The 16124-nt window shown below is 39.7% G+C and overlaps 1 protein-coding gene across 1 annotated transcript in view; it reads left to right on the top strand.

Moving 5' to 3' along the window:
* Positions 1 to 16124, top strand: part of KCNK5 (potassium channel, two pore domain subfamily K, member 5) — a 51739-nt gene that overhangs the window by 32764 nt on the left and 2851 nt on the right. Inside the window, exons 3-4 of the mRNA XM_015425503.1 lie at positions 12490 to 12601; positions 15579 to 15745. Of these exons, the coding sequence (XP_015280989.1) occupies positions 12490 to 12601; positions 15579 to 15745 (279 nt within the window). The remainder of the gene's footprint in view (positions 1 to 12489; positions 12602 to 15578; positions 15746 to 16124) is intronic.

Genomic DNA, 16124 nt, shown 5'->3' with positions numbered 1-16124 from the left:
CCCACTCTCTCCAAGTAGTATTATGACCTATATTTTGGGCCCATAGAGTCATATTTTGCTTAACTATTTCATCTAACAGCAAATCCTCTAACAAAATTTTATAGATTTTCTTTATCTGTTTATCATCTGAAAATACAAGATTTTTTTCTAATTCAGTTAGTTTGTCATTAAAACCAGTTTTTTTATCTTTATTATAGATACATTCAAATTGTGTTTTATTCCACCAAGACAAGCGTTCTGGCAATTTCAAGCAGTCTTTCTCATCCAAAATATCTTGATATCTAAATAGCTCTTCACCTGTAAAGACATTTGGCAAGGTAAATGCTTCTAGTGGTACTATGAGTCTCGATTTTTTAATATAAAACCTTCTGTAGATTGGATGTTCTGGCAATTTCAAGCAGTCTTTCTCATCCAAAATATCTTGATATCTAAATAGCTCTTCACCTGTAAAGACATTTGGCAAGGTAAATGCTTCTAGTGGTACTATGAGTCTCGATTTTTTAATATAAAACCTTCTGTAGATTGGATCCCATACTTTGAGGCTTTCTCATACCATAAGAATGCGTTCTATCCTAAAGCTGTGGCCTTCGGGTTTCAATAGCCTTCTATCTTCCAAAGTAATCCATTCCTTTAGCCAGGCTAATGCTGCAGCCCTGTAATATAATAGCCAATTTTGAACTCCAAATCCACCTTTCTTTTTAACGTCTTGCATAATTTTAAGTCTTATTCGTGCTGGCTTCCCTTGCCAGATAAATTTGGATGTTAGTTGATCTAGCTCTTTAAAAATCTTTTGGTTTTGTAAAATGGGGATTGTTTGAAAAAGAAACATCCATCTGAGTAATATATTCATTTTTATTATTGCAATTCTTCCCATCATGGATAATTGTAAATTTTTCCAACCTTCTAAGTCTTGTTTAGTTTTTACCATAATACTTTGTAGTTGTCTTCAAAAAGAGAACTGCACTTGTTAGTAATTGTAATCCCAAGGTATTTTACCTTGTCAACAAGTCCCCTTTTGGATCTTAAAAGTGTTGTCAGTTCGCCATTACTCTTGCTCTTTGTTCGTTATATATCGCTTGAATTATCTTAATAAAGTTTTCACCTACTTCCACCATTCGCAAAGTCTCTGTGATGAGTGGCCAATTAACATTGTCAAACACTTTCTCTGCATCCAAGAATACCAGAGCTAATTGTTTACCATGATGTATTTCATAATATTCAAGGATATTCATTAGGCATCTGAGGTTATTTCTCATCTGTCTTTTAGGTAGGAATTCCGCTTGGTCGTGATGGATCACTTTCATTAAGACATTTTTAAGTCTTTGAGCTAATATTGATGCATATATTTTATAGTCCACATTCAACAAAGATATTGGCCTATAATTTTTAATCTCTTTTTCATCCTGGTTTTGTTTAAGTATCAAAGAAATAATTGCCTCTTTCCAGGTATCCGAAATCTTCCCTTCTTTTCTCACTATGTTACATATATCTTCCAAGGTTATTATTATTTGCTCTTTGAAAACATTTATCAGTAAATGTCAATGGCTTGAATGGACCACCAAAAATAAGAAAGATATTACATCAATTGGCGAAACAGAAACTGGATTTAATTTGTTTGCAAGAGACACACATATGTAGAAAAGATGAAAAATATCTCCAAAATAAAAAATTAGGAAAAACTTTTGTAGCTTGTGACAAGGAGAAAAAGAAAAGAGGAGTGGCTACTTTTGTTAAAGATAACTTGTTTTCTGAATTGACATATGCATCTGAAGATGGCAGAATTTTAATGTTGGAAATACAAAATGAAGGGAAATTTTTTTTGGTAGTAAACATATATGATCCAAACCAGGGCCAGGAAGAATTCTACAAGAAACTTTACACCCCCACTTTTGACTCATTGCACCTTGGGAGTTGTAGTTCTCAGCTGGCATTACTGGAACCATAGCAAAGGGAATTAGAACTACAACCCCCAAGTTGGGAATCCCAAGAGGCCATGGGGCATTAGCAGGGAGTCAGTTGAAGTGTTAACCAGTTAAATGGGGGGCTGGTGGGGCGGCAGATGGAAGGGGAAAATAGAGGGAGGTGAGCCATGTTTATTTCCTTCTGCTTAGCTATAAAAGGCAGGGCTGCTTCAAGACATTTTGCTGCCCCAAGTGGGTAGTATGAGAGGAGAGCCACATGGTAACAGGTATGGTTCCCTCCACCCCTGACTTACATTGATCTGAGGCTATGCAGCAGCAGCGAAGGTAGAAAAGCACCTCCTCCTGTGAGTTCCAAGGGTCTGGAAAGTGCTTCTGTAGCCAGTTACAGGGTGTCCTTCTCTGGGTTGGGAAATACCTGTAGATTTTAGGGGTAGAGCCTGGGGAGGGCAGGGTTTGGGGTGGGGAGGGACGTCAGCAGGATATAATGCCATGGAGTCCACTGCCCAAAGCAGCCATTTTCTCCAAGAGAACTGATCTTGGTCATCTGGAGATCAGCTGTAATAGCTGGAGATCTCCAGGTGCCGCCTGGAGGTTGGCTTGAGTTTGGGCTATGCAGTGACAGCTAAGGTAGCTGCATTTCCCTTTCCCCCCATCCCCCATTTAACTGATTAATACTTCAACTGACTCCCTGCTAATGCCCCATGGTCACTTGGGACGGGTATGGTGTAGTGGTGAAAGTGTCAGACTGGGACCTAGGACACACCTGGGTTTGAATCCCTCACTCAACCATGGAAGCCTGCCAGGTGACCTTGGGTCTGTGGTAATCTCTCAGCCTAACTACCCTCAAAGAACAAAGCTTGACTCCAGTGGCACCTTTAAGATCAACAATATTTTATTCAAGGTATGAGCTTTTGTGTACACACACACTTCCTTAGACACAATGAAATGGAATTTACCAGTTCATACATATAAGCAGGACTTTTTACAAAAAAGAATAGAGGTGTCAGAACTCTCAAGAGGAAAATGAAAAAACCTACAACTGTGGCTGCAGCAGTTCGATCCGCTGTTGCTCCACCTCTAATTGAGCCAGGTTATTTTGTAACAGAGAATCTTGATCAGACTCACCCCTTTTACTACTCTTCAAAGGGCTTTTACCTCATCCTTGAGTGATCAGACACCAACAGCCAAGGAGTCAGCCTGTTGGCCATTTTTTTAAGTATGTCTTTTGAACATGCCCACAAGCACTGATGAGCCTGCTGGGATATGTAGTTTATGGGGCTGTTGGCCATTTTTTTTAAAAAAATTGTCCTCTGAACATGTGCACAAGTGCTGATGAGCCTGCTGGGATATGTAGCTCACTGCCATCCTCCCTCTCTAAACTTTTCAATTAACCCCTTCCCCATAACACAGAAAAAACTGGAATACAGATGTGTCTTTCTTTGAAAGTTTTTATAAAGAAAACAAAGTTTTGAGCAGCCCCTGTGGGAGAGAGAGAGGTGCAAATATGCTGTTATGTGCACATTGCTAACTAGTAAAAAAAATGATGGCCAGAAAACAAGAGACCAGTCAGACCTGTCTGATGGCTTGGGTACGCAACAGAGTGATCAGACAATAGGAAAACTGTTTTGGAACCAGCTCAGACCAACAGGACTGGACTTTCACAGGTATCAAAGAAATATGCAGTAAAGTTTGGGGGGACAAAACTCAGATGACTGGGGCATGATGGATAGATGTTGCTGTCTGATCGTGCATTTCAAATCTGTAAGGGAACAGCAATGACAACAGATCTAACTGTGCATCTGATCACAGCCTAACAGCAGTAACAGAAGATCACACTTTTTCTTCTCTGCATATGCAGTAAGAATTGGGGATACAGCAATGTGTACATGGGCAAGAGCAGGACATGCATCTTGAAATATTCTCAACTTGCTGATCATCCATTCAGAATTAGGCTAGGTGAATACAATCCCCCATCTATAATTTCCTTTGCAGTGCCTGTTCCACATTCTGTTTAATTGCTTTTGCATTTGACTTTTTGCCGCAGGGATTTTGCTGTTTATTTTGGGGTAAGGGGAAGATCAGTAGTGCTCCTTTTTGTGGGTGAGGAAATGTGGGAGTCTCAGGATAGGGCCACCGTTGCTCTGTGGTTTATGTGGAACATGTATTTATCCTTTTATCCAATTTTTGTTTGTTTTCTTTGCTCTCCTCCACTCGAAAGGACTTGTGATAAAATCAAAGGCAAGATTGCAGTGTGAATGGCTGGAGGACATTATCTCTTGCTATTTTGCTCTGTTGCTGCTGGCTTCTGTTAAAATAAAAAGCTAAGCAGGTAATGTATAAAATTTCATCTGGTTCAAACCCTGTGTTTTTGGATTATTATTGAGATTGGCTGAATACTTGGTATATTTGTGTTCCTGTGGTTAGATAACAGATCCACAGACCTTTCCCTATCTTAAAGCTTATTGCACAAGAAATTTGGAAGCGTCCATGAAATGCAAACTCAAGTTGCTAAAATCTGAGTGCTTTAACTGATAAGGCATATTGTAGGTAATTGAGGACATCTAAGCCTTTTGGGTAGAGAAAGTAAATTAGTATAAAATGAGTTTTTCAGTTAAACGAATGTTATTTTTTTAACCTGAGGGGAAACAGGCATGAATTGAATAAGGGTATCTTTTGCCACATTAGGTTTCTTTGATAAGTTACCTGAAGGCTGCATAAACATGCAGGCATGTTTTCTGCATAAAAATGTGGCTAGCTCCTAAGCAGACCCATCTCATAGAGACATTTTTACATAAAAGCTTATGGGTTTGCATAAGGCACTTTCTTTTCTTTTCTTTTTTATGCCCCCCAAAGGGGATTTTTTATTTGCATTTTCTATAAACTACATAAACTACAAAAAAAGAGTTGGAAGGGGGAGGGAAACTAAAACCCTATCGCTATAGCTATGGGAAATGGGAAGAGGGCAAACTGATGGGGAAAGGAAGCTACTATTCTAAACTATTTCATCTATTGGATTTGGGGAAAGGAAAGCTAATACATATCACGATCTAATTAGCTAAAAGTAAGGCTTGTTAACCTAATGTTACAAGCTTGGTATACAGGTTAGTTCATTACAGTGTTACTTTAAGAATATGCATTTAATAGCTTAACACAAATTCTGCCTTTAAGAACTGTTGTTCTTGTTCTAGAGTCTTTTCTTCCTGCGTTTCTTAGTTTTCTTGAGTTTGGGGGCGGCTTCTTCTTTCTCCGATTCTGATGTTTCTGGTGATGTGGAAGTAGTGCTTTTTGAATCCTGTGAGTAGGAGTCTTCTTTTTCCTCCTCCTGATCTGGTTTTGAGTTCTTTCCTTTCTTCTCATATTTTGAGTTAAACATTTGGTCCATACATTTTCCAGCTTTTGGAACAGAGTCAATTTTGTATTTTTTATCCAAGCTCAGTCCTTCCTTAAATAACCATCTATATGGTACTCCCTTTTTTTGCAGTGTGAGAGTAAGCATCCTGTATAGTTTCCTCCATTGTCTGACTTCAAAGGGAATGTCTTTTAGTATTTTTATCTCTTCATTCTTAATTTTTAAGGGTTTTTCCATTGTAGATTTTAACACTAGTTCTCTGGTAGATCATTTCCCCTGGGAGTTTATTTTTCTTTATAAAATCCAGGTAGGTCCTGTAGGCTACATCCATCTCTTTCACTAGGTCTTCCTGTTTGTAATCCATTAATGGGGCCAAAGCCTCTGCAAAAAGTTCTTTTAAGTCCTCGTTCTTCTCTTCAGGGATCCCATGGAAACGTAGAACATACATAGATCTTTCCAGCTGGAGCTGTATTAGTTGCGTTTTATCAGAAGATCTTTCCTTCTCTGCTTCATCTACACTCTTGTTAATACTCTGTCTGTTTTTCCATTTTTGTCACCAGTTTTTTCTCCGGTGCCCTCCATCCTCTCCCAGCCATAATATCAACAAGAAGTAAGTTTTCCAAAACAAGGCAAAAGTTATGATTTAAATCCGCTTTGTATATATTGGCAATTTTTGCATTCGCTTAACTTCTTATGCACTTGTTTTAGCTCTAAGTCTTTTTATTTCCGATTTAAAACAGCTTTTAAATCTTTTTCAAAAAGGGGGAGTGCTTGGTCCCTCTCCCTCCATGCTTCAAACTTAGGTGCTTCCAATTACTACCAAGGTCTGTTCGTTTTTTCACCTGAGCATTGCTTAACTCATAGTTTGGAGACCTAGAGATCTTTTGGAAGCATTTTAAAGTTTTGATCATGGTCGCTTGCTCTGGCAGTCATCTCTAAGCACCATATTGGCTCCACGGCGACGGTACCTTTCAGGGATAAGGTGAGCCTCAATTCCTTGGCCTTCACCTTGGAAGAGGCTCTCCTCAGCTCCCCAGGCTGAGGGTCTCCTACAGAGACCCCGGGGAGGTCCGGGATGAACTCGGACCCCTCCCGTCAGCCGGGTCTCGGAGCGTTCCCATCAGAGCGAGACGGGACGCGTCCGAGCAGTGAAATGCTTAAACCGGAAGCTCAGACACTTTCTCATCTAAGACATTTTCAGCACATATACACATGTATTCCATCTATTGAGGCTATGACTTAACAAGCATGGAGAACATCTCCATTAATAGCCGTGAACTTGAATCAGTTTGGTGAAGTGGTTAAGTGCCTGGACTCTAATCTGGGAGAACCAGGCTTGATTCCCCACTCCTCCACTCGCAGCTGCTGGATGACCTTGGGCAAGCCATAGTTCTGGCAGAGGTGTTCTTGAAAAGAGCAGTTTCTGTCAGAGCTCTCTCAGCCCCACCAACCTCACAGGGTGTCTGTTGTGGGGAGGGGAAGGGAAAGGAGTTTGTAAGCCGCTATGAAACTTGGAGTGAAGGATGGGGTATAAATCCAATCTCTTCTTTTCTTCTTCTCTTCTATATTTTCACCATCTGTAGTGGGAGTGTCCTGCAGGCCAGATCTTCTGAGCAGAGTGTATAGAGAGCTGTGGCTCTAGTCCAGCAATGCACAGTTCGAGTCCTGTCTATAGAGTTATGTCTTCTGAGGCATAAAAAAGCTCTGCCAATCATCTTTTTATGAAGCAAGGGCATAGGAGGGATAGAGTTCAGCTTTGTATTCTCCTTCCTGAACAGCTTATTGGAATTTCAACTTTATTTAAAAGGTTATATGTATGTAGCCCTAAATGAAAGATTGGGAAAGGTTAATGCATGCAAAACATACTTTGATATGAGATTTACAGTCCAGCAAAGGATGTGTACATGAAAACCTGCTTTCTCATTGTTCCACCCTTAGTTTATTGGATCCAAAAGCCAAGCGGGATGCCAAGCCCAAGGGATTCAGCATTCTTTCAGAGTAATTTGAGCTGCTACTAGTAGCTAAACTTTCAGTAGTGGAAGTACCCTCTTTCCTCCAAACAGCTGGGAAGAACATGGGGAATAATGCAGAAACTTGATTTGCCAAGTTAGATAATCAAGTTTTTATACCATATGGTGCTTTAATAGGAAAATTCACCCCCTCCCCAGTGCAACCTCCCACTGATACTGAAGTAACCCCTCTTATCCAAAATATTGCATAGTTTATAGTGCTATCATTTGTTCAAATGACAACTTACAGTGACTTAATTTATGGGAATTAGTGTTAGAATCTATAAACTTTAGTGAATGAATGTAACTCTGTCTTATTCTGGCACAGAGATAGATGACCTCTGGATTGTTAGGGACCACATTCTTTTTTAAAAACAGTAGTCCATAGTGTTATAGATGGGGTTTTTTCCCTGTGTGACCCAACCAGATTTTATAACAGTTTCTATAAGCCTGCAATAAGAACTTCAAAGGTATGGGACACATTACAATTCCCAAAGAGAGACGTAAATTTAAAAGAATGCATCCCTCTAAATTTTTCCCAAAAAAAATATTTCCCTTATGTGTGAACACTTGTAAAACATTTTGCCATATAATTAAAATTTGCAGATGAGGTTTGGTTCATCTGTCGATCTGACAAGTTGTCTTTAAATCGAGACAATTTCTCTGGTGGCATGTAAGCACTGTACTATAATAATGGGAAATTACACTATTAATAGGGTGGTAGATCTAAAAAGAAAGCCGGAAATCCTGATCAATCAAAACATGAGTTCAAGCAGTTTATGGTATTCTATGAACAAAAGAAAAGACCTACTTTTTCAGATCAAGGATTCTAACATGCCTCCAGGAAGCCCAAAAGAAGGCATGAAAGCAGTCTATGTCTCCAACATCTGGAGCATTGCCTGTATTTTACCATGGATTAATGTAACCCTTTAGTCTGGCCTCCACCCCAGTTTGGCCGCATTTGCCTTCAATGACATCATCTCACAGTCACTGATTGATTGGGATCCCTCCAGAAAGAAGCAATCAGAAGGAGAGAAAAATGGCAACAACCCAGGAAAACAATTGCTGTGAATTGACTCCTCAAAAGCACAGAGTTTTCTCTGACAGAGCTGTGTAACTCTTCCCTATGTGAACTGAGGCTGGCCAGTCTAGCTCTTCCTTATCAAAGATGTATTATTATTGTGCTGTTAATTCTATTTGTGTATTGACATGTAAACAATTCTGTGCCAAAGGGGTTTAAGTATTGGAATCATCTAGTGAAACCTGTTACAGGTGTAACATAACAGGTTTTATAAGCCCATCATAACCTGCTTTATCTAAGAAGATAAGAGTTGTGACTTCACTAGCATACCTTCAGATAACATTGTGCTGGTTAAGGGTAAAAGAACTAGACTATAAAAATTTAAGTGGACTTGGAACAGCTCTTTGTATGGAAATCAGGTGATGCTAGTGTTGAAACTAAAAAGTGGAGTATGCTAGATTTTTCCTGTTAGCTTCTAAACTTCAAGCTTCAGAAAAGCTGAACAATACACAGTGGCTTCTTGAATTCTTACTTGGCTAAAAGGTTGGGAATTGATTCCAGTGCTGGAGTTTGGGTTACCCTGTCATGCTTTTCTTTCAGTAAGCCGCTTTCAACAGGTTAAGTACATATCTGTATTTTTAATGCTGGGTTTTTTCATGCCCCCAAAGATAATTCACTTCAAATTTTTGTGTTGTAGAACTTCTTTGGCTAAAATGGCTACATACTTTTATATAGTGCAACAGTATTAACTTCGTCATTTCCCTTGCTTTATGATTTGTTTTTATCTCCTACTGATATGATTGGTTTCTTAGCCTTTAAGGGACATAAGACTCATTTTGGGGTACTTTTTTCCTGTAACAAAACACTCCCACTACTCTGGTATTGATATGACTGCACACAGTCTCAAGGTTATATATGTATCCTAAGGCATTCTATGGAACAATTAACAAAACTCAGATTTTGTTTTTGGACATGACTCCACTTGGATTGTTCTCTTTATAACTAGAATTTGTCTGTTAAAGACTGGTCCTTAAAAGCTTAGTGTTTGTAACGGCAGTTATATCCATGTGGCTTTGAAAACTTACATTGAATTGAGTGGGTATTCTCAACTGTATCAATTTGCTTCTTGTCTCATAATATTTTATGCATGTATAGAGTGGGAATGTATTCCTTTGGTTTATGCTACAAATTCCAAAACATGGCTTGTGTATATAATCATTGGCTCTAGGAGATCAGGAGAATACAAGACTAGTTTCTAGATTTCAGTAAAAATTCTGAGAAGCAAAAGAATGTATTACTTAAAATAGATAAAATTGGGTTCCAGCTGAAGTACAGGATTGCAAGAATGGACCCCAGTAAAAAGGATACTTAAAACCCAAATAATTTTAAAAAATCAAATATATATAAAATCATTTCTACTACACAAAAAGAGGGAGAAACTTAGAATAAAACTCCAGACATCCATTAGATTGTACTTTTTTTTTTTTAAGAAGGGAACAAGTAACAACAGAATAATGTCTACTTTGTTTCAGGCTACTTCATCTTCCAGAAGTATCCTGCACGTTTAAGGCTAGATTGTGTAATTTGAAATAAGCCCTGTTGCTTCAGTTCTATGTTGAGATTTATTGTAGCCAAAAGAAATGAGGAAAAGAATGAAAGCAGTGTCAGGCAGGGCCACAGCTCATCCTAGGTAGAAACATGCCAATGGGGACAAGAGGGAGGTGCAGCTTTGGCAGAGGAACAACTGTGAGTATAAACCTGTGAAATGTTGACACAGCAGTGAGAAGAGTTGGCCCTGTAGCTTTCTCAGGATATGAACTACACTGATAGGCTCTTCCTCTCCATCTGCTGCTTTATGCTTCTCACCTCTTTATCCTGAAATATGAGCACTTGAAGACTGCGTCAGCTATTTCATATAGGTTTTGGAGTAATCCCATTAGGAGGGAGGTTCCACCCTAGGGGTGGCCAAACTGCGGCTCGGGAGCCGCATGCGGCTCTTTCACACATATTGTGCGGTTCCCGGTAGGGTGGCTGAGGAAGAGAAGAGGAGGTATGCCTCCTCGATCGGTCTTCCCTTCCCCAGCCAGAGTTCCCCTTCCTGAATAGGGTTGAGGTGGGGGGGGAGCCGAGAAAGAAAGCAACTTTAACTTTAAATGCGTTCTCAAAGCACTCCCCCCCCCAGCTGTCTTTATCATTAGCAAATAAATAAATATCATTGGACAAATAAATGTCATTATCAATACCTGTTTCCACACCTTTTGTTTTTATTGTTGGCAGTCTCATTTAATGTTAATAAAAAGCAAATTGGCATAGCTTAATAAAAATGTGTGTAAAATTTGTTCATGTCTTGCGGCTTCTCAAACATCTGACGTTTATTCTAAGGGGCTCTTATGTTAAGTGAGTCTGGCCACCCCTGTTCGACCCCATGCTAAGCTTGTTACATTAATGTCTGTTTCACTGGGGTTTGCTTAATGGCTTCATGCACTTGGGAGTTTCCCGTGGCCTTCTGTAAGAGGCAAATGTCAACACAGGTATGCCCGTGTACACAAGGGAAATAAAAACAAATATCTCTTGCATGGCAGACTTCACAGACTCTTTGCATTGCAGCCAGTTTGCTGAGGATTGAAATATGCAATAGTCAAATGGTGACTAATGAAGTTACTTACTCTAGGATTAACATACCTGAAGGACTCTCTCCTCCCATACTAGCCAGCCTGCCAATTAAGATCTTCCTCTCAAGCCCTGCTTTCTGTACCTCTGCCTTTTAGAGATGAGGCAAGTAGCGATTAGAGACAGGGCATTTTCTGTGGTGGCATCTTGCCTTGGAACCCCTAGGCTGAGAATATGGTGGGTCTGTAATTCCACTCAAGCAAGAGAACTGCTTAATTCTAATATGGAGAAGTACAGGAATCTCTGTGTTGTCACAAATTATGACTGAGGTGCTTGGAACCTGGTGTGCTATGTGACAACAGAATTAATAGAACAGATTTAATAGAATAAGCACTGTGGCTGGCCATAGTATCGGCACGTAAATGTTTCGTGTGAAAAACACCTTTCAGCCCCAGTCTCCTGTCATCTCTTTCTCTTAAACAAAGGTTCAAGTAATAACAAAAAAAATCCCTTATAGCAGTTAAGATCCCTTTTAAAAGTTTAGTTTTATGTGTTGTTTGTTTAGGACAGCATAATTATTAATTATATGTTGTAATACTGGTTTTAGTTAATGTATGAAAACTTGTTTTCTGCTGGAATGAATAGAACCTAGTATGGCCTAGTGAAATGGTACAGAGTGGCAGTGGTATTAGTGGGATAAAAAGTTGCATACATAGGAGGGAGATTGAGGTTCCCAAGATAGAATCTACCGAAACCAGAAGTTGCATTTCTTAAATGCTGTTACTCTAAGAGAAAGGCCTGAAGCATTGAAACATTTGACAATGGGGGTCTGATTTGTTCCAAAATTGTGGTAAGCAAATATTTAGTATTCATAGTAGTGCAGCAAATCCAAACAAGGGGTGTGTAGTGCACAGCACATACTTTGTGTGTAGAAGGCCACAGGTTCAGGTTCTGGCAGTTAAAAAATTCTGTAAACTGGGAGTTCCAGTGGGTTTGCAGAATTTACGTTACAGTTGAGGCTGGCCGTGTTGTATGGATTTGGCTATCAACAGAGGAACCAGCCAGCTTATGGCAACCCTGTAGGATTTTCAAGGCAAGAGACATTCAGAGGTGGTTTGCCTTTGCCTGCCTTTGCGTCACACCCCTGGTATTCTTTGGAGGTCTCCCATCCAAATACTAACCAGGGCTGATGCTGCTTAGTTTCCAAGACCTGACTAGATTGGACTAGCCTTGGGCTATCCAGGTCAGGGTGACAATTGTATACATACACATTTTGCGCACATAGAAGAAGAAGAGATTGGATTTATACCCCACCCTTCACTCAGAGTCTCAGAGCGGCTTAAAAACTCCTTTCCCTTCTCCTCCCCACAACAGGCACCCTGTGAGGTAGGTGGGGCTGAAAGAGCTCTGACAGAAACTGCTCTTTTTCAAGGACAGCTGTGCCAGAACTACGGCTTGCCCAAGGTCATCCAGCCAGGTGCAAGTGGAGGAGTGGTGAATCAAACCCGATTTTCCCAGATTGGAGTCCAGGCATTTAACCACTACACCAAACATATGTTTGCTGTCATTGTGCTGTAGGTTGTGTCAGAAGCTGATGGGCAAGGGATCTCGATTGATGGCAATGACACTTTCAACTACTGGAACTGGCCGAATGCTGTCATCTTTGCTGCTACTGTGATTACAACCATTGGTGAGTATTTAACATGCAAGAGCGTTATTTGATGTCCTTCCCTGGTGATCATATAGCTTTGTATATGTGTGTTCTACTTTCCACTGAAGCAAGTGGTTAGGCACACTATTCAGAAGGTAGCCTAGGAAAAGTAGTGTGATCCCAAGAGTGACAAGAACTTTTAGGTATTGAATACTAACACTTAATCAAATGCATCATTCATGACTGCTAGAGCACAGTTATGGGTTATGTTGCGCCAGTTCTGTGTCTTTCTTCTGATCGTGAAATCCCATTTTAATGAAGCCTCCTGTTGCCAGTTCTGAATATAGTAGCACATCCTTGAAGAGCTGCATATAATGAAGAGCATTCAAAGTTGATTACAGATTGTGTTTTTGGCTTCAAAACTACCTTACAGCCAGTCGTGCTATGTTTCATTTCTTACACTTTGTCTTTCAAAGAGAATAGTCCAACAAATCCTAAAAAATACTAGCAATATTTTAGATTTTTTCTCTGTGACCTAAAATGTTCTATTGAGAGTACGTTTCTGTTATTCTGTGCGAGCTTTCCTGACAAAAGATTACATTGCTTACTTTCCTCTAATAAATTTGGTTGGTTTGGTTTCACAAAAATTGGTTGGTGAAGTTCTTCTCTTTCCTGCCTTAGGGTTTCCGAGTCCAGACCCTGAAATAGCCCCTAGCATAGAAGTGAAAATGTTACCAGATATGACTTCCTCATATTCTTACAATGATGAGAGAACCTGCATCTGGGGGAATGTCCCCTTCTATGCACCTCTTAATGGAAAAAGAATGTTAACAGGTTTAGATCTGGCAACCCTATGCCCCCTTCACTTTTTCTCTTGTATTGCTCTCTCTGGTTTCCCCATGTTTCTTGCCTTCAACATTTCCAGCTTTAAGGTGCATATGCGTGCCAGGCAAAACACAACAGAAGCCAGTATGAAAACATTAAGGAGGCAAAGCTTTGTATTCATGCCAGGAAGCACTTCACCTGCTTAAGTTCTTTGTGTCAGGTTGCTAATAAAGGTATAGGAACAGAGCAAAACAAAAAAGTGGCATTAAAATTATCTTCCAGCAGCACACTTCTGTTGAATTGTGCTCCTGTCCCCTAATGAATGTGGTCATCTTAGTAGACATTTTACTCATGACTTGTGGCATGTAGAGCTTGTTCTTAACCCACCCACCTCCTATGAAGAGGTAAAAACTTCTCGTGTGCTGCTTTATACTTTGCAGAAGGCCTATATTGTCAGAATAATCTCTGAGATGCAGAAAAACATCAGAGTTGGAGTTTGTTCTGAGGAAGAACAAACATAATGTTATAAAACAGATCGACCAGAGGAGGTGGGGGAAAGAAGGTAGAAACTTTACCACTAAACCAAATAAAGCACTATATCCTACTTGTTAACTATTAAAAATACTTTGGAAGAAACCTGACTTAATGGCACAAGTCTGAAGCAGAGTTACAGCCTTCCAAATTCTAAATCTTCTAAATCTCCATTCAGCCATGAAACTCACTGAGTGACTGATCATTCTCTCTCAGCCTAACCTATGTCACAGGGTTGTTGTGAGGATCAAATGAGGCAAAGGATTTTCTGTTCCACCTTGAGCTTCTTGGGGGATGGCTGAGATTTAAAAATGTAGAAATAAATGGTAAGAGATTATGGTCCATTTCGTTTCCATCCTTCATTGGCGGGAGATGCATAATATATTTTAGGAAGCAGTGATGTAAACGATCTAACAAAACTTCAGTACAGTGAAAACAGGACACCGTTCTGGCCTCTCTTAATCCAGAATAGAATACTTTACACTGTAGAATGATATGTGCTGGTTTGCACATACAGTTTAAGGCTCTGATACCATAAAGCAGGGACTGGAAGATGTCTTGTAACCAGGATTATGTGCATGCTGATTATTGGATTGTACACACTTCTTACCCAAATTCTGTTCAACTAAAAAGTGCATGCCACTGACCTATATAATGTATGTAAATTGAAAGCCAGTGTGGTGTACCGATTAGAGTGTCAGACTAGGATCTAGGAAACCTAGGTTGGAATCCCTGGTCTGCCATGTGCGTTTCTGGATAACCCTGGGCCAGTCACACTCTCCACCTAGCTTGCCCCACAGCGTGGTTGTTGGGAGGATGACATGGACGAGAGGAGATTGATGTAAGCTGTTTGGGGTCCTCATAAGGGAGAAAGGTGGGGTAGAAATGAAGTTAATTAAGAAAACTTGTGTATTTCACTGTGTCACACACACAAAACCTTTATTGGTATGAAAGCACAAAACATCATGGAAATATGGGAAAATACTAAGATGCATCAGTCACTTACACTTGGCTATTCAAGCCTCGTCTTCTGATTGCATAATATAAAAATTTTGCAACAGCCTCCATTATTTCGCAATTAGAATTAAACAGAAGAAAGTGAACAATTGAGTCATCAGAGTGCCAGCTCTTACCCTATAGAAATGGAGTAATATTTCACTGTGTTTTGCATGCTTTTGTTTCTTCTGAGCATGAGGAGGAACAATGATGTATTAGGGCAGATGTTTCTTGCATACTGACTCCTGGAAATCTTGCCTCTCTCCATTACCTATTCATACACACAGTTTTAAGGGCTAGAAATGTACTTCTTTAAAATATGAATGCTGAGATTCTCTGGGTGCTGATTTATGACAGCAGCAGTTTCTGCACTTGTAAGGAATAGTCACAGGATCTTTAGCCCAGTGTCTCTCTTGAGAGCCAGTGCCATAGTTTGGTTAAAATGCTGGCACGGGATTTGGGAGACCCAATCTAATCTCTTGTTAGAAGTGAGCATGTCTCCACTCATGGATATTAAATGATCTAATGCTAGAATGACTGGGCACTGTAATCTGTGAACAACTCCTCAAGGCTTTAAGAGCATCTGGTAACAGGAGAAAGGTTATGCCTGTACCAAAAGTTTCAAATTGGTGTGGGCAGCTTTAAACACAACATTCTCTTTCAGGATATGGAAATGTTGCTCCTAAGACTCCATCTGGGCGGCTTTTCTGTATATTCTATGGACTCTTTGGTGTTCCTCTCTGCTTAACGTGGATCAGTGCTTTGGGCAAGTTTTTTGGTGGACGTGCCAAGAGGCTGGGTCAATTCCTGACAAAGAGAGGAGTAAGCCTGGTATGTATTTCTGTATGCCCTGACCCCCTAAAGAGGATATGTGTGACTCTGGGGCCTTTTAAATTGCTATCCTGGATAATCCTCTTTTCCTTAATTTATACAGAATGTTATAAGCTGCTTCTCTGGAACATGAAATATGCCTCAAGGTCTATCTGCCATTTATGTTATATGATATTAGTGTTGACATGCACCTCAACTGCATGCAGTAGAAATTAACATCACATGGAATTAAGGACAAGATGGCACAGTAATTTAAAGTTTTGGCACACATTCCTCAATAGCTATGTAAAAATGAAAAAAGTTACTGCGCCATAACTAAGACATAATTATTTTTTATTATTATTATTATTATTATTATTATTATTATTATTATTATTAT

This window comes from Gekko japonicus, unplaced genomic scaffold, assembly GCF_001447785.1.
Source record: "Gekko japonicus isolate JY-2015 unplaced genomic scaffold, Gekko_japonicus_V1.1 scaffold506, whole genome shotgun sequence".
Taxonomy (NCBI): Eukaryota; Metazoa; Chordata; class Lepidosauria; order Squamata; family Gekkonidae; genus Gekko; species Gekko japonicus.
This window is presented reverse-complemented; position numbering and strand designations above follow the sequence as displayed.